Source organism: Lagopus leucura, unplaced genomic scaffold, assembly GCF_019238085.1.
Source record: "Lagopus leucura isolate 7727_CA_CO unplaced genomic scaffold, USGS_WTPT01 60274-0_obj-0_obj, whole genome shotgun sequence".
NCBI lineage: Eukaryota > Metazoa > Chordata > Aves > Galliformes > Phasianidae > Lagopus > Lagopus leucura.
In genome coordinates, this window is record NW_024966564.1 from 1 (window position 1) to 23,473 (window position 23,473).

General features: G+C 56.5%; 1 protein-coding gene across 2 annotated transcripts; it reads right to left on the reverse strand.

The window, feature by feature from the left end:
- Positions 1-1,624: 1,624 nt before the first annotated feature.
- On the reverse strand, positions 1,625-14,534 carry LOC122192634 (double-stranded RNA-specific adenosine deaminase-like). Of its 2 annotated transcripts, XM_042893249.1 has the most exons (16): positions 14,170-14,353; positions 11,122-12,623; positions 8,967-9,153; positions 8,729-8,886; positions 8,203-8,344; positions 7,841-8,049; positions 7,452-7,608; positions 6,376-6,547; positions 5,758-5,851; positions 4,359-4,484; positions 4,127-4,260; positions 3,766-3,948; positions 3,246-3,358; positions 2,640-2,767; positions 2,128-2,381; positions 1,625-1,860 (listed from the first exon to the last, which is right to left on the reverse strand). In XM_042893249.1, the coding sequence occupies exons 2-15, from the start codon at positions 12,540-12,542 to the stop codon at positions 2,141-2,143; spliced, it is 3,465 nt and encodes a 1,154-aa protein (XP_042749183.1). In that variant the 5' UTR covers positions 12,543-12,623; positions 14,170-14,353; the 3' UTR covers positions 1,625-1,860; positions 2,128-2,140. The 2 variants fall into 2 exon arrangements, with proteins under 2 accessions (XP_042749183.1, XP_042749184.1); XM_042893250.1 differs by having other exon boundaries at positions 1,625-2,381; positions 11,122-12,626; positions 14,170-14,534.
- Positions 14,535-23,473: the final 8,939 nt, after the last annotated feature.

The window sequence follows — 23,473 nt, forward strand, 5'->3', positions numbered from 1 at the left end:
ATGCGAGGGGCACAGGCAGGGCTGTGGGGTGCACACACACACCCACACCACGGGGTCCCTGCCCGGCCACGTCCCCAGGAGCCCCCAGTGCCCCATATCTGGCCCCTTCCCCCAGCACCGCACGGCTGCTCCCAGGAGGGCTGACCCACGCAGCCGCTGCCGCAGCACCGTGAGGCTGCAGATTTCAGGCATGGGGACACAACCCCAGAGCGGCTGAGCGGCGAGATGAGTTTTCTGGACTCAGCAGAGGAGCTGCCAGGGCAGGGATGAGCCCCGGGAGCCGCAATGCTGAGGGTGCAGATCTGGGGCACCGCAGAATAAAGGGCTGAGAGCTGAGCCCCGAGCTGACCAAAGCAATCCTGGCCCCACGCAGGTGAGTGAGGACTGGAAGTACGTGGCCATGGTCATCGACCGCCTCTTCTTATGGATCTTCGTTTTCGTCTGCGTCTTCGGCACCGTCGGGATGTTCCTGCAGCCCCTCTTCCAGAACTACACCACCAACTCCCTGCTGCAGCTTGGCCAGGGCACCCCCACCTCCAACTAGTGCTGGGGGGGGGGGGAGGGGGGGGACAGAATGACCACAGGGGACGGTGGGCTTTGTGCTCTCAGCCCACGGGGGGGGGGGGCGCCCCCCGGGCCTGGAGCAGCCACTGCAAACCAATAAACACTGACACAGGAGTGGATGCTTTGTCGTAGTGTCATTGAGCGGGGCAGGCGAAGGAGCGCGTTTTTCATGTGCTTCTCTACAAACAGGGCTCAGCCACGGAGCACGGAGCAGATGGTGGGCAGTGGTGCGTGGCACGAGGGGATGGCACACGCCAGAAATGATTTAAAACCCATTTATCTAGATAGGGATCGATGATGCCACGATTCGTTTCGCACAGCAGGGGAAACTCTGGGCTGCTGTGGCTTGCTGTTCCTCAACCACCTCCTCCTCTCAGGTGCTCCCAGCACTGAAATCCTGAGAGCTTCACCCTGACAGCAGCACCCTGCCTGGTCCGTGTGTCCCAATGCTGCTTCCCAGTTCTGGGTGCAGCCCAAATCCTGCTCTGTCCCCAATTAACAGGGACCCACGAGTCCCAGGGGGAGCCCAGGGAGCCCCCAGCATCCCAACAGAGCACCCCCAGCAGCAGGACAGGGAAGCGGCCAGGCTGCTCTTCCTTGCTTTCCTGCTGCTTCCCATCCCACACCCGGATGCTGGAGCTGTCACTGTCACCCTGTTCAATGAGGAGGAAGGAGGCTGAGCGCTGCCCTGCAGCCCTGAGCCCTCCTGGGCATTTCTCACCTTCCACAAGAGCGCTTTTGCTTGACGTTGTGTTGAGCTCAGACGTAAGAGCAGCACACGGCCTCACCTGCAGCCTCCCAGCAGGAAAGCAACGTGATTTCCCCAACCCAGAGAGGAGCAGCCCTGTCCCAGAGACAAGGAGGAGGTGGGAGAACTCTGCCCAGGGCTCAAATTCTGCTCCCAAAACCCCTGGTTAAGGCAAGAAGCTTCGTCCACCATTACCACAGCTCAGTGCTTAGCAAACAACAACTCATTTCTGTTGTTTGTGAGCCCTCGGCTCCACATCCAGGGTTCCCTTTCAGTCCTGAGCACTTCACACAGCCATGGAGCAGAGCCAGGTTAACAATACCTAAAATTTATTAACAAGGAATGCACTGCTGGCAGCTGTGCAGAGCTCAGTCTGTGTCCCAGCCCAGCCAAGCTGCCAGCCACCAAACAGCAGGGAGAACACGAGACATAAAACAGCCTGCCAGCTTTCTCCAAAGAGAGAACCTGCCCCGAAATCTGCCCGAGGGAGCTGCAGCACATGGTCCAAATGTCTCAGGGCTGCGGTCCCTTCTGGTTTCTTGTGCCTTCTTTTTTTTTTTAAAAAAACAAAAAAACCAAAAACAAACAGAGATGAGAACATGAAAAGCAAACAAACTCAGGCTGCCCTAGCTTAAAATTAAAAAGAGACAACGATTCTCATGCGTGGTTTAAAAGAGGACTGGGAGGAACAGGAGCAGAGAGAAAAGGCAGCCAAGGCCTACAGAGGAAACTGCTGCAACTACTGGTTGCACCTCAAGAGGAAAGTGGGGAAAGATGGACCCATACACCCTGCACACGCTCACCCACACACCCACCCAGGGCAGCTGGTTATGCATCAGAGATGGAGAAGCTGTCCTCCTCCTGTGGTTTGCAGATCCAGCTGCCGTAGCCCATCTCCTCCAGCGCACCGAAGAAGCACTGCTTGGCTTGCTGGTACTGCACGGCTGCTTCCTTTGCTTCTGAGTACACCGAGAGCTTCTGCAGCTCTTTGCAATCAGTCTTGGCACATAACTGGCGGAACAGGGCAAAGGTTTTCCTCTTGGACACACGAGACACCTCCAGCTTCGGGCTGAGAAGGAAGAAAAAGGCAACGGTGAAAGACATGACACAGAGCACAGGACTCGGGACAACCCCGTGGCAGAGGCCCATGAGATCCCCCAGGGCTCTGCTGCAGAGCCTGGGCACAATCTGTTCTGCTTCAAGAGCTCTGCATCGAGTCAGCTTGAAATCCCCCTCCCCACAGCAGATACTGCAATGCTTGCTGTAAGAATACGACTGACCCCATCTCCCCGGACAGAAAAGCAGCATCAGGAAAAGCTCTCCTTACCCGTCTACTTTCCCTTTTGTGCCATCCAACACTTCCACTTTGCTTTCATCAGCAAGGCACCAGTTCACTGAAGACTCCTTTGTCTTGCCCGTCTGCCTGGCGGAGTCGTACACGCTGACTCGTCCAACCTGCAGCCACAGAGGGAAGGGGGGGGGTTCCCAACACCATGAGATGGGGGTAAGAGGGTGACCTGGGCACACAGCAGCCACCAGCCCTGCACTCAGCTACGGCCTTTGCTTTCCATCCCTGATGCTCGGTGCTCTGCGTGTTAAAACCTCAGCTACCCCACGCTGAAGGTCCTCCACTGGTGCTCCTTTCGGGAGGCGGTGGTGCTGGGTCTGATCTCACCTGAGAGAAGTGAAATCTGAGGAGTTTCCAACCCTTGCACTCAGCTCAGCCGAATTCCTGAGGTGAAGAAGCCACTATTTGCTGCTAAAATGAAGGCTAGGAGAGTAACCTCGGTCTGCATTTCCCCAGGAAGCCATGGACACAGGGAGATGGGACGCACTGCTCTACTGGCCACCAGCTGACACCCCTACAGGGACCTCAGTGAGAATGAAGGGCTGAGGTGGAAGAGAAGATGGGAACACAGAGAGGAGCACAGACCTTCGGGTGGTTGATACAATACGGAGCCTGGAGCCTCTTCTGCAGCACATCCCCATCCCTCACCATGCGGCAGCAGATTGCTCTTGTCAGGTGGCCCTGGCTGTACAGGTAACCTATGAAGGCACAAATGAAGGCATCAGAGAACGCGCAGGTAACAGACGAGCCCTGAGAATGACAGCATTAAAAGCTGGCAGCCACAGGGATCAGCAGCAGCGAGTTCACTGCTGCACACCCCTAGGTGGAAGCTTATGGTTTGTACGTGCCCTTAGCGACGCAAGCTTTGTCTCACCCTCACAAGCACCTTCTAAAATCAAGAATCCTGGAGGAAAACCTCACACCACCCACTACCTACAACCCGCAAACTCCAAAACAGAGCAGCTCTGCCAAGATTGACGTTTCAGACTCTTACTCCTGCAGTCTCCACACTGGGAGGGGGGGTCACTCGGCACTGCAGCTCACTGCACGGAGGAGCAGCGCAGCACAGCCGTCCCAACCCAGAAAGGGACGATGAGTCTCGTACCAAGAGTAACAGAGCTGAGGTACACCGGCTCGATGAAGTGTGACAGCAGTGCTCCTTGCAAGCCCAGCACGTTCCAACGTAAGATTTTGTCACTGCAGGACATGGTGCGCAACCTCTCCCCGTGCTGGATCCCATCCCACGTCGGCACAATGTCACTCGACTCCACAGGAATGGTGCCTTCCCCTGTGTGAGCAAGGAAAGCTCCCCTGTCAGGGCTCAGACACTCGTTCCCTTTGTTTCTTGCCTGCTTCAAATCCCACCACGGCACCACAGAGAGCGAGGGAAGGAGGCCTGGAGCTCCAGGATGGCTCAGAACAGAGGACTGCAGCTACCCAGCACACAGGGAGCAAACTGCACTCACCATTCTCCACTTTGGTCCGCAGCTTGCCTTGCTTGGGGTTCTCAAAGAGGGGTTGATGCTCTGCCTGCCCCTCCACGCTCGCCTGGTCGCTGCAGGACTTATCAAAGAGCGCTCCATCTCCACAAGGTGCTGTGCTAGAAGTGAAATGCTCCTCAGGTTATAGCCGGGTCACAGAGAGCTGCCAGGGCTGGAGGTGCTGCACTGCTCACCCCCTGCATCAGCCCACACCAACCTGATGTAGAGGTGGAAGGTGATGTTGCTTTTTATTTTGAGTCTCCTCCCTCCCGCTGGCTCAAAAATGCTCTCTTCTGGAGAAGGTTTACAGGGGTCGTACTTCATCAGCTCACTATAGAGAAACCTGAGAACAGGAAGAACGCATCAAAAGGGGCTTTGCTCCTCAAGACAAAATGCACATCGATCCACACACTGCCCAGGCCCTGGACAAGCAGGGTCCCAAGCTCTGCCTCCATCAAACCAAGGACAGAAGCCAATGAATGGCACATGACACCATAGAGAGGCATGGAACAGAGCAGATTTCCAACCAGGCAGCTGACAGGCAATAACAGATACGCGTTGTGTTGGGTAAGCAGACAGAAGCACTGGCAGAGGGGAGAAAGGAGGCTGGCTGGCTCAGCTCTGCTGTTTGTATGCATCTGATCTGAGCTGTGAAGAAGACTTCAAGGTTGTTAACCTAGCACCTTTAGTCAGCACCGAGTCTGCACGCAGAGTAAAGAGCCCCAGAGGCAGCTGAACACGAGCAGCATTATCAGCACGACCCCACGATCTGTTTACATTGACTGGGTCTTTCATGGCTGCTGCTGGCCGGGAGCAGAGGAAAACCCTGAGGTCTCCAACACACCGTCAAGGACTGAAGAACAACTGCAGCTTCACAGAGACCCCTCAAGAAGAGCGTGGGCAGGAGAGGGGAAGCTCACTGCTGTCATCTCTGACAGGCTCTGCTGTGCCAGAGCAGCCCAGCAGCTACAGCTGTCAAGATTAATAGCTCAGACAGACGGTAAGCAAGAGTTCAGCCCTCTGATTTCACAGCCTGCTGAGGGCCGACCCTCAACACCTTCCAGAGCTGAGGATGGCACAGAGGGCACACGACAGCTTTACAAAAGCAGCTTGCTTTGCTGCTGCTCGTAACTGGGAGGGCAGGCAATTATCGAGGCTCGCCCAATCACGCCTCACTTCAGCTCTCGAGAAGCTCTGAATGCTTTTACAGATAAGAGAACAATCGGGCAGTTTGGTTTGGGAAAAAGCTTTCCCAGCTGATGCAAAGGGATTTGTCACTTATCAGCACACGCCTTCTGCACCCACAAGTGCCACCAAAGGATCTGGGCTGCAAAATCCCCCCCGCGCTGCCTTGGGAGCGCTGTGCTCAGACCAGAGCCGTGCTTTGCGTGCTCTGCACCACGCTTTCTTTTCAGCGCAGCAGAAGTGGCCCTCGGGCTCTTGGCAAGTCTCCAGTTTGGTCCTAATTTGGGTACAGTTCAGGCGTGGCCCTTCCTTATCACAAACAACATCCCTCTTTTTAACAGCACCATGGGTAAACTGGTGTTAAAGCAGTGCAGGAACCGCCGCGGCTACAGCCCTTGGCAGGCACAGCCCTGGGCTTCCCCCCTTCTCACCTCACAAAGCCTCTGCGAGAAATGATTTCTGCATGGCAGTCGTTCACTGTCTCCCCCTTCAAGCTCAGCTCTTCTCCTTTCACACACCGATTACCTGAGGGGAAAAATAAGAGAGAAACGGAAGGCTTGTCTCGCTCAAAGCCACGACAGGAGCCTCGCAGAAAGATTTCATCGCACCAAGTTTTACTTCCCTGGGCTCCTGAGCAGCACCTACCTCCCAGGTTATCACCTTGACCCAGGGAGGAAAAGAAGGGACAGAGAGCCCACACTGCTCCACGGACAGCAGAGACTCTGACTGCCACACTTTTAAGGCAGCGTCCCTCCAAGCCTCAGCGCTTTTCAGCTGTGACTAAGAGGGGAACCTGCGCTATCTGAAGGAGCCCACGCTCCGATGCACACAGCAGCACACAGCAACGCAAGCAAAGATTAAGAGCAATACAGCTGAAGGTGTGATCACTTTGTTCTTTCTCTCCACCTAAATCACTTGTGACACCATGTGAGCCCTGGGAGCGTTGCTTGCCCTTCCGAAGCCTCCAGCAGCAGCCGTTCCCTGCTTGGAGCTGATGGGGAACCCAGTGGGGGACTCAGAGCACAGCTCGTGCTGGAAGCAGCCCATACCTGTCCCGATGCTGACCACCACTCCCAAGTCCTGGTCTCCCTTCCGCATGATGATGGCAGCCAGGATCTTCCTCCCAAGCAGGCTGTGCTGGATGCAAGCAGTCAGAGCGTTGAAGCGCTGGTGGCTCAGCATGGCCATCTGGTCGTGGAGGGTGCTGCCCCTCACGGGGAGCTGCAGGGCAGGGAAGAAAAAAGAGCTCAGGCAGCAGCTAACCCAAAACACAGCTAAGCAAGCAGAAGGCAGGAACGCACAGAACACGGACTGCAGGCAGAGCCATTCGGGGCTGAACACACGGAGGGCTGGGTGAGGATCTTTGGGGTATGTCTGGGAAAGCCTCTCCAGCGCTCCGAGCTCTGCTCCAAGCACATCATTAGGTGCAGCAAGCTGCCTGCCTGGCAGAGAGCTAAACGAGCTGAGGGACGGCCTCCTGAGACTGCCAGGGGGAACCCCAGTGCAAAGCAACAAAACCCAGCCTCGTCTGTTTTCCCAGAGACTCAGCCAAGGCTGAGCTTTGCAGGAATTCCTCCTCTGGCTGCTTGTTAGGAGACTGCACCTGCAACTGCCTCCTCTATCACCGCCCCCCACCACATCCTCCCTGATGGATTTGCTATTTAGAGCCACAGCTGCCCAATTGGGAATGCAGCTTTGGAGAGATCACCAAACTCAAAGTGAGATTTCAGGTTTGGGATTTCCATCCTGACTCAGCCAGAGCTCCACTTGTGTCTGATGCTCTTTCCGAGCTGATGCAATTTTCAGTCTAGTATGAAGGCATTCGGAATGGATTCTTTCCTTTTTTTTTTTAGATCAGAATAAAAATGAAAGCATTCCTGTACCACCACAGGAAAACACTTCAGCAGCTCATGGAAGTATCAGAGCATAACGAAGCCCTGAAGCAGACACCAGAAGGAGCGAAGAGCGCGGCTGCGCCCGGGGGAAATATGCAGCCCATTTTAGCAGAGCCTCAGCTCATCTACACCTTCAGAGAACAACCATCTGGGGCATTTTTCTGCTGGACTGAGCAGCAGCAGAGACAGAGGGCAACAAAAGCAGACCCAGCCTTAGAGCTGGACGTTACCTCTGTGATGCTCATCCCTCCCAGGCGCTCTGCTTTCTCCGTTTCGCCGATCAGAACGCGGAGCGCTGCGTCAGCTGCCTCCTGCTTGCCCTGCTTCTTACTGTGTGCAGTTACAGCTGGGAACCAGCGGCCTCCAACCTTCGCCTGATAGACAAACCTGTAAAGACAGCAGAGCATTTGAGAGCTGAAGAAACCCTTCGGTTTCAGGCTGGTTTTGAATCTCTCAGCGCAGAGAAGAGCAGAGTGCAGGCGGTGGATCCTCAGCAGGTTTGGCAGAGGCAGCAGCACAGCCTGTTGTCAGCTCAAAGCACACGATGGATTTTACATTCTCTACTCCAGGACAACAGCAACAAGGCAAGATTTCCACCCGGAGAGACGCAGCCACTTACTTTGGGTCGTGGGGAGGTCCTGTCTGGTCAATGAGCTTGAACTCTGCAGCAAAGCCATTGGAGCGGGCGTATTCCAGCAGGCCGCTGATCGGATTGACGTTGAGGTATTTGATGAGCTCCCCAACACCCTTTGCTTTCACTGCTTTGGGTTCATCAGGAACGACCATCTGCAGAGCACAGCTGTGTTCACCCTGGGGCTTTGCAACGGGCTGGAAGACAGTTGGACAGGACAGGGCTGTTAAACACCAACGGCACTGCAGGCTTCTGCAAAGCCCTGCCAGAGTCACAACGTGAAATGCGAGACATAAAGGGGGAATGCGACACAACAAAACAGCTGGGTGTCACAAAGAAGCTCCCTGTACCTGTTCAGGTGGGACACGTGGCGCCGACTCTCCAGAAAGAATCTTCACAGCAACCTCTGCTGCCATTTGCTTTGCTCCCTTCTTGCTGTTTCCTACCACAGCAGGGAAAATTTGGTCACCCATTTTCACACAGTAGCTGAACCTGACAGGACATCATAGCATACAAAGAGCGTTAAGCACACACATCTCAGTCTGCTTATTATCCCTTTCTCCCTGTTCAACTTTAAATCCTTCTGCATTATCTCCAGTTTGAATCTACCACCACGGCCTCAAGCTGGAAATCCCAGAGCAGTGCTACCAGGTAGGGCACAGGACTAGAAGCTGTTCTTGGTACAGCAGAGCATCCCTGCTCTGAGAAAAGGCATTCTTTTAGTTTCCTTCTGGAGACAGACGTTGTGGAGGAGCCATGCCCACACTCCTCACTAACAGGTCAGGTCAGGAGGAGCACAGGAGCGCTCTGAACAGCAAGGTGTTAAGGGAAGGAAGGGCCTCCATCCTCCCCAGGGCTGACAGCAGCACGCCGTACCTGGGATCGTGAGATGGGCCATCCTGAGACAGCAGCAGGAATTCAATCGTGTTCCCAGACTTCTGCCCATACTCCATTAGCACGCTGATGGGGTGCTTCCCAGGGAGCAGGTTCAGCTGAGCCGGAGCAGGCGACAGCTCTGGCTCTGAATGCGAAGGCTGCAATAAGAAAATTGAAGAGATGGGTTTCACGACGAGCACCGTTTGACCAAACTCAAAAAGAAGATGACAAGATTCACCTGTTCCAGCTCAGAGCTGTCAGACACAAATGGTATTTCACTGTTCAGTCCGTCGCTATATCCATTCTCTGCTTCCTGCATCAGGACCTTCATGGCATTAGCTGCTGCCTCCTGTTTAGCAAGTTTTTTGCTCCCTGCTTCTGCTGGTGGGAATGGGCGCCCATTAATCAATGCCTGGAACTTAAACCTTTGAAAGAAAACCAAGAGACAAAAATCAGCAGGGTAAATCAAGAGGCAAAGCCGTGGTGCTCTCACTGCAAGTGTTTGCTCTTGGAAGTCGATGAGAGCGAGCAGGCAGCTCCAGGCTGAGAGCAAACCTTTTGCTGCCATGAGCAGAAAGGAGAGCTCTGTGTCTGTGTCTCACTTCACAGCATCCTCCAGAGCTGCTTAGGAGAGATGCAGCAGCTCTAGATTTCGTTCTGCAAGAAAGGGACGAGCTGCCTTGTTCTGCAAGCCACAGAGACAGCTGGAAAGATGCAACAACCCCTTGCAAAGAGCAGCTCGGTCGCATCCGATCGGATGCCCCATCCCTGCAGGCATTCAAGGCCAGGTTGGAGGTGGCTCTGGGCAGCCTGGGCTGCTGGTTGGTGACCCTGCACACAGCAGGGGGTTGAAACGAGATGAGCACCGTGGGTTTTTTTTTCAACCCAGGCCATTCTATGACTCTATGATCTCCTGCGCAGGGAAGCAGGAAGTCTGAGAGCAGCCCACGCTGCTCTGCCTGCACCTCATCTGGGCTCTTCTGTCCCTCTGGCACTTTCCTTGAATCCCAGCAGTGCTGTGAGCCACCCAATGCATCCACAGCAGCTCAGGAGGGGCTGCCTCACAGACACCTCTCATGTTTGGTTGTTTTTCCAGCTACGCAGCTCCTCTCCTGCTCTCCAGCCCTGTGCTTCCAGAAAAAAAAAAGGGGTCACACAGGATCCAGAGATGGGCTGAATCATAGAATCATCGAATCACCAAGGTTGGAAAAGACCTCCAAGCTCATCCAGTCCAACCGTTCCCCCATTCCCAACACTGAACCACGGCCCTCAACACCACATCCAGCCTTTCCTTCAACACCCCCAGGCTCGGTGCCTCCCCCACCTCCCTGGGCATCCATTGCAGTGCTGACCACCTTTCTGACCAGCAATTCTTCCTCATGTCCAGCCTGAATCTCCCCTGCCGTAGCTTGAAGCCATTCTGCTCCTATCACTGATGACACGAGAGCAGAGGCCGACCCCCAGCTCACTGCAGCCTCCCTTCATGCAGCCATAGAGAGCAATGAGGTCCCCCCTGAGCTCCTCTTCTCCATGCTGAACATTCCCAGCTCCTTCAGCCTCTCCTCATCAGCCCTGTGCTCCAGACCCCTCACCATTTCATTGCCCTCCTTTAACACGTTCCAGGGCCTCAATGTCTTTCTTGCAGTGAGGGGCCCAAAACTGGACGCAGCACTCGAGGTGCGGCCTCACCAGTGCTGAATAGAGGGGAGATGGATCCATTCCACCTCCCCTTACAAAAAAGACCTGGGACTCTGCCTTCAGAAATTAGGCCAATTTTCCTGTCTAGCGACTCTATTGACGTGTTCCAGTGTGGCACATACACACTTTTCACCATCTCGCTCAGGAACAGCCACAATTCAGCAGTCGAGGTGGGACTCGAGGGGGTTGGACTCGATGATCTCTGGAGGTCCCTTCCAACCCCTACAATTCTGTGTGATTCTGTGACCCCAGAGACTGACTCCACACAGCACAGCATCATGCTGCACTCCAACCTTCCACACCACACAGACACCACGGGTGGGTTCACCTCATTTAACCCAAACTGGCTGCTCTCAGCTGCTTTATTTGGGGCTTCCTTCGTGCCTGCATCTGGATAAGTCAGAGGTACCCCAGAAATGCCAGTTTTACTCTCTCAATATAACCAAAATTGAAAGCCAAGGGACCAAATCAGACAGGGCATTTAGCAGAAGAGATGAATTCTACTTCTGTGTGGGGTTACCACAGCAAAGCTGGGGTTAAAACGTAGCCTAGCTGATTCGTGCTTAAATACAGAAATGAATCAGCCCAAACCACAGCAAACATCAACAAGAAGCCTTTTGGGACAACACCAGAGTGAAGCTGCTTGAAGTTAGCTGAAACAAAAAGAGCTCAGGGATGTCAGCAAGCATTCTTACCGTGGCTCGTGAGAGGGCCCACTCTGCTCCAGCATGGTGAACTCACAGTGCTGGTAGGTAAACTGGGAGTATTCGGTGAGGCCACTCACTGGGTTCTTCTCCTGGCACGCCAGCAGCTTCTCCACGGGCGTGCATGGGAAGACAGTGTTAAACTGAGCAGCGTAGCTGGGGGAAGACTGGGAGTGCATGATGGATTCTGACCCGTCCGACTGCTTGGTGATAGTGTTCAGATAATCTGGGATATCATCCGAAGCCCACCTGCCGTTTTCAGAGCTATCGTAGCTGCTGAAGCCAGAAAATAAGGGCTTGGAGTCCTCAGACGTGGCTGCTTCCCTGCCAGCAGCATCGCTCCGAACGCTTTGCTCTGACGGCTGCTGCCCATCTCCCACGCTTTGCTCCGCTGCTGTCGTTGCTGGTGAAGCTGCAGCCACCTCCTGCAGAGCTGGAGGCACAGGAGGAGGCTGCACAGCCGGCTCTGGTGCAGGATCTGCTGGTGCTGCAGTGGCCTTCAGCCTCATCTCCATCCGCTCACGCTTCCTGCTCGTCAGGGACCATCGCGGAGGGCTGGAGTTCTGCTTGCGGACATCTCCCAGCTTCTCCAAAGCACTGAGAAAGGAATTCACATCCTTTGCTCTGGAAAATCCAATATTTCTGGCAAGGTTGATGGCCGTCGTGTCCGCCACGCTGAACAAGAAGTTGCAGATTTTGTCCTTGGTCTCAGCCATGGTGGGATTGGGGTCTCTCACACAAGCTGCACTCCTCTCCTCTCTGCTCTCAGGAGCCGGGTCTGTGCTCCCCACCCCGTGCTCAGGAGGGTTTCCTTCTCCCTCCGTGTTTGGGTTGGCAATCCTCCACAGCGGCGGCGTCCCAACAATTCTGTGCACTTTGCCTTCCCTGAGGAGCTGATACAAAACACGATTGACCTCCTTCTTCTGAGTTTTAAGCTTACGTACAAGATCGTGGACCGTACGAGTCTCTCCCTCCCGGAGCTGCCCTAAAATACTCAGAATTTCTTGTTCCAAGCTCTGCCCAGCAAGAGACAGTCTCTGTAAATTCAGTCTGATGGCAGACGAATCTCTTTGCAAGTCCTCCTGAGGGTGATAATGAGGAAAGGGACGATGTGGGGGTGTTTCTACCTGCTGCTTGCTGGAGAACCTATGCCATCCTGCTTTGCCACAGCCACCCTGCTCTCTCCCTGCAGGAGCAGCAGCCTGCCATCCTCCAGCACGCAGCTTGCTGTACGACTGCGGTCTCTGAATTAAGCAGACATCACCATCCTGCTCTGCTAGGTGCCAAGAGGATTCCCAATTCGTTTTCTGTGAGGTCTGGGGGCAGTTAAAGAAAGCTGGGCGAGTGTTGGAGCAGTTATGCTTTGCTCGGGTGAGGTGTGAGCCTTTGCCTCGAGCAGTGCCTCTGCTCATAGCGCACTGCTTGAGCACACGTTTGTGTCCAGGCTGCCTGCACACCAGGAGCAGCGATTCTCTCCAGCTCTCAGTGGATACCTGCTGGGAAGACACACAAAAAAAGAACCCGACAAGGATTAAAAACCCAATCGCACAATTATATGCTTCCAGAGGTGCAGTCTGAACAGCCTCCATGCTACTGAGACGTGTCCTGCCAAGCCTTCCTGCTTTCCACTGACATTAAATTATTCATGTGAGCACAACTGGCAAATTACACCTGCCCAGGTCAGAACCCAGCAGCCAGGAACCCTGGGTGAGGTTAACAAGAAGACAGCTTTAAAAGAAAGCGATACACTGCTCTCATTGGGCTGAACATCGACCCAGCTGCACAGGCTGTATGAATTTTGGTGATACCTTCTGGCACCACTGGGTGATTCCAAGTCATGAGCAAGTTTCACTTCTGTGTCCGCAGGGAGGCAAGAACCTCAAGTCTGCTTTTTGCAGCTTGAGAGGCAGAGGGAGGAGGTGAGGCAGCTCAACGTGGCGCAGAACAGAGCTGCAAGAGCCTCACGGTGGATTTAAGATTTGCAGCTGAAGTCCGAAACCCCAAATTCCCCCTTAGTTTGTGGACTGCACACGACCTACAGAGGTAAAGCATCACACTGCAGAAGTAAAGCGATATCCTACACAGAAATCGGATAGGTGAGCACTTTGTAATGCCATGAAGGTGCTTTGGGATGGCAGCCCGAGTTTCACTCGCACCCTGAGGGCTGTGCCAACCCCTGGGCTGCAGCTCTGAGCTTTTAAAGTGTTGCTTAAAGAGAAGCAGTCACGCACAGGGCATATCATAGCCCTCCTACACTCAGCAATGCGTAATTTCTGTTGGGCTCCTTCCCTGGGACCCCCACATCACCCAGCATTGGAAAACTCTTTGCAAAGAAAGCCCTCCGACTTCGCAAAGTGCTGCAGCACTGAAGGGTGATGTGACAGAGAGAAAAGGAGGAGGAATGCCCCATCCCTGGAGGCATTCATGGCCAGGCTGGATGTGGCTCTGGGCAGCTTGGTCTGGTGGTTGGAGACCCTGCACACAGCAGGGCGTTGGAATGGATGGTCATTGTGGTCCTCTGGCAACCCAGGCCATTCTATGAGTCCGTAATTCTATGGCTTCTTATGGCACCCTGTGGATCCTCTGGGCAGCCTGGTCTGGTGGTTTGTGACCCTGCACATAGCAGGGGGTTGAAACGAGATGAGCATTGTGGTCCTTATTAACCCAGGCCATTCTAGGATTCTATGATGATTCTATGATTATGGTACCCTATGGATCCCTATGGCACCCTATGGATCCCTGTGGCACCCTCTGGGTTCTCTGGGCAGCCTGGTCTGGTGTTGGTGACCCTGCCCACAGCAGAGGGTTGGAGCTGATGATCATTGTGCTCCTTTTCAACCCAGGCCGTTCTACGATCGGTTCTATGAAAGAAGGGAGGCTTTACACGGAGCGCTCGGTTCCCAAAGCAGCAGAGCACGTTCAGCTCACTGCTCCTTAATCACACCGAGCACCGATTCCGGCCGTGTTCCCAAAACGCGGCTCCTTTCGCTTCAAAGAAGCACCGAGCGTCGGGGGGAAGCGCTTCCCATCACGCGTTACCTGCGCTCCGGTCTGCGTCCGGATGGCCAAACCGAATCGCCGGAGGCGGTACCGGTCCCGGGGTACCCCGTAAGATGGCTGCCGATCCTTTCGCTTTCGGTTCCGTCCCCGCAACCGTTCTCTCCGCCCCGCCCGGGGGCGGGCAGCGCTGGAACGCGGCGCCGTGCCCGAAACTGTTGGGGAGGAGGGGAAGGGAGGAGCGCGGCCGTGCTGGAGGCGGCGCGGAGCAGCGGACCCGGGGAGGGATTCCGGTCCGGTCCCGGAACCACCGTGCGCGTCTCCGAGCGCCGCCGCGGCCACGAGACGAAAATTCTCTTTATCCTCCGTGTTCACGCACCGCGGAGGCACAGCCCCGCATCCCGCCGTCCCGTCCCCATGCCCCCACCGCCCACCACAGAGCTCCGGGTGCCTCCCGGTACGCCGTGCCCTGCCCCCCCCCTCCCCCTTTCCGCTCCTTCTTACCGCCGCCGCCGGCGCCGCTGAGGGCGCGCCATGATGACGTCATCGATCTACGCCGCGCGGTGTCGCAGCCGCCATCTTCCTTCAGGGCACGGCGCGAAGGCTGCGTTCGGGCAGGGCAACGCATGGCGGCGGGGGGGCAGCCTAGGCCGCTTCCATACGGAGGACACCGCTCCGATCCCCGGATCCTCCATTCCCCACCCCCGGGCGCCGCTTGTTGCTGTGGGCGCGGCCGCGCGAGGCCTCACTCTACACGTGCCTGCTACCGCGCATGCGCCCTGTGATAGCCGTGATGCGCATGCGCCTGAGCGCTGCCGGGCGGGCGCATGCGCAATACGCGGTGCGCAAGTGCCGGGTGGGCGTCGGGTCTGGTCGGTGCGGGGTCTTCATTGCCCCAGCTGCCCTCCTGGGCTCTGTGACTGCTACAGTTTCTCCGGCCCCAGGGTCTCCGTTGTTCTCTGGGCCTCCAACTCCCCCTTCCCCGTTCTCCTGTGTTCCCCCAAAGCCCCCCTGGGGTTTCCCCTTTCCCTAAACTCTCCCCACAGCCGATGGGGCTCACTCACCTTCTGTGTGCCCCACCCCTAGCAGACCCTTCATTTCTCATAGGGCCCCACTGCACCCCATGGGGCTTCGCTGTTCCTTGCGGTCCCCCACCCCCAATTTTTCCCATTTCAATTCATCTTATGCAGCGTGGAGCTGCCCCCTCCCCCAGCCAAGCTGCAGCCCCCATTCTCTGCACCATTTTCCAGGAGCACTACAACGTTGGGCCCCCCCCCGGGGGGGGGGGCGGGGGGGGGGGGGGGGGGCCGCCGGGGTCACCCCCCCCTACCTCCCCATTAAACCCATTAGAGCTCTCCAGCACAGAGCAGCCTGTTCCCGTCTGCTGCTCACTGTGTGCCATCTGCCAGCGAGACAGAGCTGGGAGCCCCACGTCGCACTGTGCGCCCACGGGGAGCCCCACGTCTCTGTGAGCACCCACGGGAGCCCCCGGCCCCTCAGCTTCCCCTCTGCTGGGGGTGGGCAGGGGCTGAGGGTGCTTTATAGGGGCTCTACGGGGACCTGAAGACACGGGGATGTGGCCTCATAGGGATGGGGCTGATGGGGGGACCTATGGGGCAAACAGGGGGACCTATGGGGCTGCTTTCCCCTGTCATCAAAATGAGGCTGGAATTACTGCAGGCAGTCAGGTGCAGGACCCAACCCAGGATTGCTCATGTTTGGGGGTGGTTTTATGAAGCTGATTTTGCTGGGGGTTTTTTTGGTTGATTTTTTTTTTTTTAATTATTATTTTTCAATAGGTGTACCTGTCTTGCAAAACAAAATCCTCTCCTCCAGCCCCAATTCCCATTTCCTAGGAGGATTCGTGATTGCACAAACCCCCCCCACACACACACTGCAGGGTCGGGCGCTGCCAGCCTGGGCACGCAGCGTCTCACACTCCATACACAGCCTTCAATCTGCTCTTTTTTTTTCTCTTCTTTTTTTAATTGCTGGTGATCGTTCTCAGCCTATAACCCAACCTCCGTGAACGTGATTCATCCCTGCAGCTCTTAGGGCAGAGCAGAGGATTCAAATCCCCGCACGGCTGCACCGTGGAACAACCGAAGCAACGGAGCCTTGCATCCCTGAGAATCACAGCCCCTCCATCAGCATTCATTCTGCATCCTATGGAACAGGCTGCCCAAGGAGGCTGTGGATGCCCCAGCCCTGCAGGCATTGGAGGCCAGGCTGGATGTGGCTCTGGGTAGCCTGGGCTGCTGGTTGGGGACCTGCACACAGCAGGGGGTTGGAACTGATGGTCACTGTGGTCCTTTTCAACCCAGGCCATTCTATGAGTCAATGATTCTGTGGGTCCCTATAGCACCCTACAGGTCCCTATGGCACCCTATGGGTTCTCTGAGCAGCCTGGGCTGCTGGTTGGAGACCCTGCACACAGCAGAGGGTTGGACCTGATGGCCGCTGTGCTCCTTTGCAACCCAGGCCATTCTATGAGTCAATGATTCTGTGGGTCCCTATGGCGCCCCATGGGTCCCTATGGCACCCTATGGATCCTTATGGCATCCCATGGGTTTTCTGGGCAGCCTGGTGTGGTGGTTGGCGACCCTGCACATAGCAAGGGGTTGGAGCTGATGATCACTGTGGTCCTTTTCAACCCAGGCCATTCTGGGATTCTATGATTCTACGACTTGTGGAGGCTTGGGCAAGCTCCAGCTCGTCTCCATAGGAACGCAGTGGGAGAGATGGAGCCGCCGAGCTGTTATCAGGACGATCCGTGGGTTAATTTAGAGATAAGGGGCTGAAAGCCTTGGCGTGCTGCTCCGTACCCCCCACCCAGCACAGGCTGTGGGGGACCCCCGACTCCGAGCTCGTCCCCCCCGCACGATGGCAGCACGAACCAAGGCACCGAGCGCCTCAGGTGCCGCCTTTGTTCCGCTCCCTCTTACGAAATGCCATAAATTGTGGCACAGCTCCCCCGCCCGACCCGCTGCTGGAAGGCCATTGTTCCGCCGGGCTTCATTTAAGAGCTGCTTTATGAGACGTGCTGAAATATCGCTTCCTCGCTGTTGAATCAGCCTGTTCCCACCGGGAGATAAAAGCCGATGGCTCGATTGCAACGGGGACATTTTGTTACTCTCCTCCATCAGCTGACTGGAAGCTTTAATTGAGCGGAGGTGCTGCCCGGGGCTGTGCTCTGAGCTCCTGCAGCGCAACGTTGAGCCCTGCAGTGCTGCAAGGAATGGGGTTCAGTCCCTGCATCCTCCACAGTGCTGCTCTGCATTGGGTGCAGCTGCAAAGCTGTGAGCCCCATGTTGGATCTCCGCAGCTCCTGCTGCTCCTATTCCCCTCCAAAGGTTGTTTTTTGGGTTTGTTTCTTTGTTTTTTTTCCCCCCAATAGATTCTTATTGCAGCACTGGTACCTCAGTGGTGGTGCTGGTGGCGGCCCATTTTAACAAGCAGTCACTCGACCTGCAGAACCACCACGAATGCCATTTGCTCCATCCCTGCAGGAAAGGAGCAGCTGACACTCGCACCCCAAAGGGCTGCACGCAGAGCTCCAGCCCTGGGTCTGCCTTCCCCGAGCTCAGTGCTGCTTCCCAAATAGGATTTCCCACTTCGAAGCAATCCCTGCTGACACAAAGGCAGGGGAAGCAGCAGCATCACCCAACGCTGCATGAGCAATTCCCTTCGAGGCTCCTCACCGCTCAGCAGAGGTGTGAAGCCGAGCTTGGATGGCACAGCAGCAGCTGCCACGGCTGCTCTGCAGACATCAGCAACGATTGCTCATCCTGATACAGCATGGAGGGGATGGGGGGGAGAAGGGGGGGGCTCTCCCTGCGCCTCCCCAGTGCCGTGTGGGGCTGTGGGTGGGGATGGCACAGCTGCAGGAGCATCGCAGTGACTGTGCAGCTGCAGCAGCAGGGAGCAGCTCGGCGCTGGCTGCGACAACAGCAGCGTTCCCCATGGCTGAGGCTGCCACGTGAGCCCTCGCCTTGGCTGCTGGTGGGCTCATCTGTCACGTTTTTATGGCTGTCAGTGTCTGCTGGGCGCCTTGGCCTTCAGCCTTGCGCTGCTGTTGCTCAGGGAGCTGTGTTCTTGCATGGCTCTTGCTGCTCAGAGCCTTCACCCCCCCGGGGGGCTGTGTGTGTGTGAAGGAAGTCCTTGGATGGGGAGCAGTGAGAAGGGGCTCCCAGTGCTGCTCTGAATGAAGGCAGCAGCTCCCAGGCAGCTCATCAGTCACATCAGTGAGCCTTCCCACTGCCAGCTTGCAGGGAGCTTCCTGACAGACAGCATTAACATTCTGTTCTGTAACCTTTACGGTGCCATCCAGCCCAGGTTCCCTCCTGCCCTTTGCCACCCCCTTTTGCATTTAATATTAAATCTGATTTTGCAGAGAGAGAGAGAGAGAGAGAGAGCTTTGCTGTGTGCTCAGCCAAATCGAAGGGATTTTGCAATCCCCAGCTGGGCACAGCCCCACCCCCAAGGCTTCAAGCTATCCGGGCGAAAGCAGCTCTGTGCGCCGGCCCAACTGGGGGCTCCCCATTTCAGCCGGGACCCAGCGGCAGGGCTGATTTTCGGCCGCCCCCTCTGCTATTTTCCCCAGGGTCAGCACTCTGCAATGGAAGGGCAGCGCTCAGCCCCTCTTTTTGTGCGTTTACGGGGCTGCCGAGCACCGAGGCTGCAACGGGAAGCCGGCTGCAGTCAGATCTCCGAAGTGCTTCCATCGCACTGAGCTCCTCTGCGCCTCCCACAGCATCCCCTCACACCTTTTATCTGCTTTTCCCCCCCTCTGATCGCTGCAAATGGTTCTGTTGGCGCAGCACAAAGCGGCTGACAGCCGAGCCGCAGCCCAGTGCTGATGGATGGCACGGGGACGGCTCTTTAATTGGATGCTCCGCACAGATTTCCCCACAAAAGGCGTTTTTTTTTTTAATCTAAAAGCAAGCGAGAAGCTGGAACGTGCCTCGCTTCTTTCATGACTTCCCCAGAGGCAGCAGCAGAGCGTTAAGGAGAAAGAAAAGGAGGGGGAAAAAATAGTCAGCAGCACCAGGTGGCTGAGCAGCTCGCAGCCTAATTGATTCCTCTTTCATTAATACGCAACCTGTTGCTCCCAACCGATTTTTGGTACGAGTAAAGCCATCCAGGCCCTGTGCTGGAGCAGCGACCCCAAACCCTGCACGGTCCAGTGCTCCCAAAAATACCACTTGGAAGGGGTTTCCTCCCTCTGAACCCTTCTATCGCATTCTGTCCCCCTGCATGAGATCCAGGAATGCACAGAGCACTGCTGTGGAGGAGGGATCGCTTTTCTAGGGACTTGGGGGGGGGGGGGGGGAGTGCAGCAAAGCCCCCCCCCAGCACCTCCACCACTGCAGCACGGGAAACCCAGCAGGAAACCCAGAAATACCCATGGCACAGCAAAGTGTCATTTACCACCGCTTTTCACAGCTGATTCCTGCTGAGGAACCCTTCTCGCTGTGCGAGCAGCCGGCGCTGGGAAGCGACGATAGCAGCTCCTGGCATCTCCTCATGCAGATGCATCCTCCGTGCGCCCTCATGGGGATTGCAGGCACGTCGGGGAGAGAAAAGGAAGCTCTGTGCAAACACTGCAAGCCGGGCAGGGAGATATCAGCACACAGCAGCTGTGGGGAGCACAGGAGCCGTCGCACGCAGCCCCGCAGTGCTGGGCATGGGGCACGAAGCAGCCGAGCCACGGCATTGCTGAGCCGTTCCACTGACGCTGCCCAGACCTCTCCGAGGCGCGATCTGCTCTGCAGACCTCACACCGCCGTGTGGATAATTAGTGGTAACTAACAGCCCCGGCAGGGGATGAAATTAGCAGCCTTGCTTTTACCTCGGTGAAACGAGCCTGTGAGAGATGGAAATAACAGCGGGAGACGGCCCTGAGCTGCGCTGTGACCCCCAGGGCAGAACCCCCCCCCCCCCCTGCAGGGCTGCTCTGCTCCCCACCCTCGAGATGGGAAATGGGAGCACAAGGAAAGCAGCCCTGCTGCAATCCCGAGCCCTGGGAGCTGCTCCCACATTCCCAGCAGGCATCGATTCAGGCCTATGGCAGCGTGCCCACGGGTTTCCCCTCCTCAGGTGCGGGCCAGCAGCTCCCCACTGTTCTTAAGAACCTCCATCTGCTTTTCAAGCAACTGCAGAGCGCAGTGCTTAACAGCATTGATTCCTCTTGATTTTTCCTCCTTCCGAGAGCGCTTCATTCACCCCCACCACCTCTGTGGGGCTGGGAGGCAGAGGACATGGGGACACACAGCTCTGCCTCCTGCCTTAATCCCGACCATTAATAAATGCAGATTTGGTGCCGCACGCAGAGATTAAACGAATCCCTCCCGTCTCCGCGGGCAGCACCAGCGCACAGCTGCACTCGTGGCACGGGGCTCTGCACTGCTAAGACACTAATTTGGGAAATGGAGCTGGCGTGGCATTAATCAGCCCTCTGAGAGCCCCTCGGAACGCTGGAGGTGGTTTGAAAGTTGGCAGCTTTGGCTCAAAGCAATGCCCGACTGAGTGATTTGTCACGGTGCCATCGCTGCGTGTCACCCCATCCTTCCTCTGCGGGTGTGGGGCTGCATCTGGGTTGGTTGGTTTTTTTTGGGGGGGGGGGGAGAAAGGGAGGGGTGTTAAACCATGAGCCAAAGCTCGGAGCGCAGCGCCTGGGCTCCGTCGAGGCTCTGCCCCACATCCCAGCCAGATTCTGTCTCTTTGGTGAGAGGTGACCCATCCAATGGCTGAGCTTTGGGAGCAGCTCTGGTCGCACTGGGCTCAAGAGGAGGGAAAAAATGCGTGCATCAGCACAGTGCCAAAGGAGAGGGGCTCTCATTCAGCACAAGAAGCTTCGTGCAGGTGGGCTGCTGGCACAGCAGAGCCATCCCAAGCAGAAAGCCTGCTACTGCGGCTCAGGGAAGCCTCATCCCCCCCCTCCTCCCCACCAACAAAGGCAGCGATGGCAGCAGCCACTGGAAAACCAGCGCTGGTGCCACTGTCCTCATCCTTCCCTATGTCTGCATGTCAGCAAGGAAAGTTTCTCTTTGCAGGGTCTTCCTAAAGCTCATACAGGGACCACAAGAGCCCAGCACAGACCCCGAGGGACACAAAGCCATTCCTTGGGATGCAGGGAGCTCAGCACCCCCCCGGTGAGGGGCTGCTCCACCACCTGCACCCCTCAGAGGCAGCACCCCAATGCCAGTGCACCCACAGCGCGACCACCCTGAGCATCGCAACGGTTCCCTGCCAACACAGCTCCCATCCAACACCCAGAACAGAGCTCCAAGGACCAGCAGAACAGAGGGGTCTGAAGCGTTTATGTAGGTACGTATATGTCATATATTTGCGTGTGTAACTATACATCGAGATCTGCATACTTACACACCCGCACAGGTAAATATTTATAGATACTGACCTCTTCAGATTAAAGTCCAAGGCACTTTTTACAGTGAACAGGTTAAAGCCATAGTTTAAAACGCGCCTGTTTCTGGGTACAGCTCGGTTTATGGCAATGCTGCTGGGACGGGCAGGGCCCGTTCCCTTCCCCTCTTCAGGGCCATGCGCAGACTGGGAGGAGTGTGGGGCCGGATCCTCACCGCAGCCCCAAGCAGCTCTATAGGGCCACGTTGGGTTGTGCAGTGCAGGGGAGGAACGATTCGGGCAGGAGGCGGAGAAGAGCTCATCCTGGGGGCTGCAGAGCTGCCCTTTGCTCAGGAAATGGGGCACAGATGGGGCTCATCCAGGGAAAAGCAAGAACCCCCCGAGCAGTAGGGCTTCCCCCCGTTAAATCCTCCCTGCAGCCCTTAGGGAGCTGAGTGGGGAGAAGATGGGGGCAGGAAGCAGAGCAAAGTCCCCCAGCAGCAGCAGCAGCAGCAGCAGGAGCAGCAGCATCCCCCCCCCCCCCCCCCAAAGGAGATACCCCAGCACACCTACCTGGGGGTCACAGGGCTGTGAGATGGCTGGGGACAGGAGGAGCACAAGGGCTCCAAGCACCCTACAGACCTCAGCCCCAGCAGAAGGGGGTCAGCAATGCCCTCACCACCGCTCACAAGGAAAGGAGCCAGCCCTTCTCCTCCAGCCTGGCCACAAACCCCAGGAACCCCCCGAGCTGGGCTCAATGGGGGGCAGCTGGAGCTGTTGGGGGGGCTTCAGCCCTGCAAGGAGCCCTCTGAGCTCTCCAACCTGCAGCTCCGGGTGCGTTCATGGGCTCTGATAGTGATAACTGATAACAGTGACAGTGCTGTGGGGATGGGGGGGGGATAGAGGAGCTGCGTAAGGGATTTTGCTATGCTGGAGGAAGGCAGCAGGAATTGGTCCCAGGTGCCATGCTCAACCCTGGCTGCTGCTCCACACGGAAGGAAGCGGCCAGGAGCGCAGAGCAGGGCTGCACAGGGGGGTTTAAGACTATTTCCCTACAGACCTCGGCCTGCACACGGTGCTGAGATGCCCCCCAAGTGCGCACTGAGAACGGCAAGGCTGAGCTGGGACAATCCCTGCAACCTCACCACGTCCCTCTCCTAAATTTGGGGCTGCCTCTCCGTCCTACACAAGCACAGCCTGAGATGGAAGGAAGCAAAACCTCCAGGCACCCCACGGCCTCCCCGTGCCAAATCCTTACCTGCCACCAGTGGGGATGTGGGGATGCCCTCGTCCCCGAGCTGGGGACACGTTGACCTGAGAGGAAGAAGAGAGTGGGACCCCACAGCCCTCCTGCCCCGAACAGGAGGAGGAGGAGGATGGATGGGTGATCCCTGAACTTGGAGAGCACCGCACTGCGCCGGTGTGGCTGCTCTGAGCCAAACGGTTGGGTTGTTGAAGTCCGAAAGCGAGGGAGAAGCGATGCGCCCTGCACTGCTCCGTCCCCAAAGCCTCCATCCCGCGGCTGAACGGGACCAGGAGAAGGAATGGCTTTCAGGAGGCTGAGAAAAGCGAAAAGCAAAGCCCCGGTGCTACACAAATTTAGGATCCCAGCGGGGATTAACGCCTTGGGATGGAAGGGATCGGGATGGGGGTTGTGCTGGGAGCTCCCACCAGCCCCGGCCCCGCAGTGACTGTACTCAGAAACAGACATGGGCAGCAGGCGGGCGTCGCTGCCTGCCGACAACAGGTCGGGTACAAAACCATAATTGAAAGTTACAATAACCTTTGTAATATAGCAATATATTTCATAGTTAAAATAAACTATTATGCTTTCCCCTATCGTTAAAAAAAGAAGCGAGCAGTACAGAGGCAAGGTGCAAACCCGTGCGGAAGCCTCCTTCAGTCTGGACAGAAGCGTTTTCAGTCTGTGGGTTTGCAGAGAGGACGTCGTATTTTTTTTTTTTAATTATTTTTTCCTTTT

Bases quoted from the DNA above. Each gene is read 5' to 3' on its own strand.
- LOC122192634 (XM_042893250.1), bottom strand. From the start codon at position 12,542: ATGAGCAGAGGCACTGCTCGAGGCAAAGGCTCACACCTCACCCGAGCA. The intron at 4,485-5,757 runs GTGAGAAGGGGG...TCCTGTTCTCAG, and splicing joins TCTCGCAGAGGCTTTGTGAG to GTTTCTCTATAGTGAGCTGA. The intron at 3,359-3,765 runs GTACGAGACTCA...GTGCCTTCATAG, and splicing joins CCTCAGCTCTGTTACTCTTG to GTTACCTGTACAGCCAGGGC.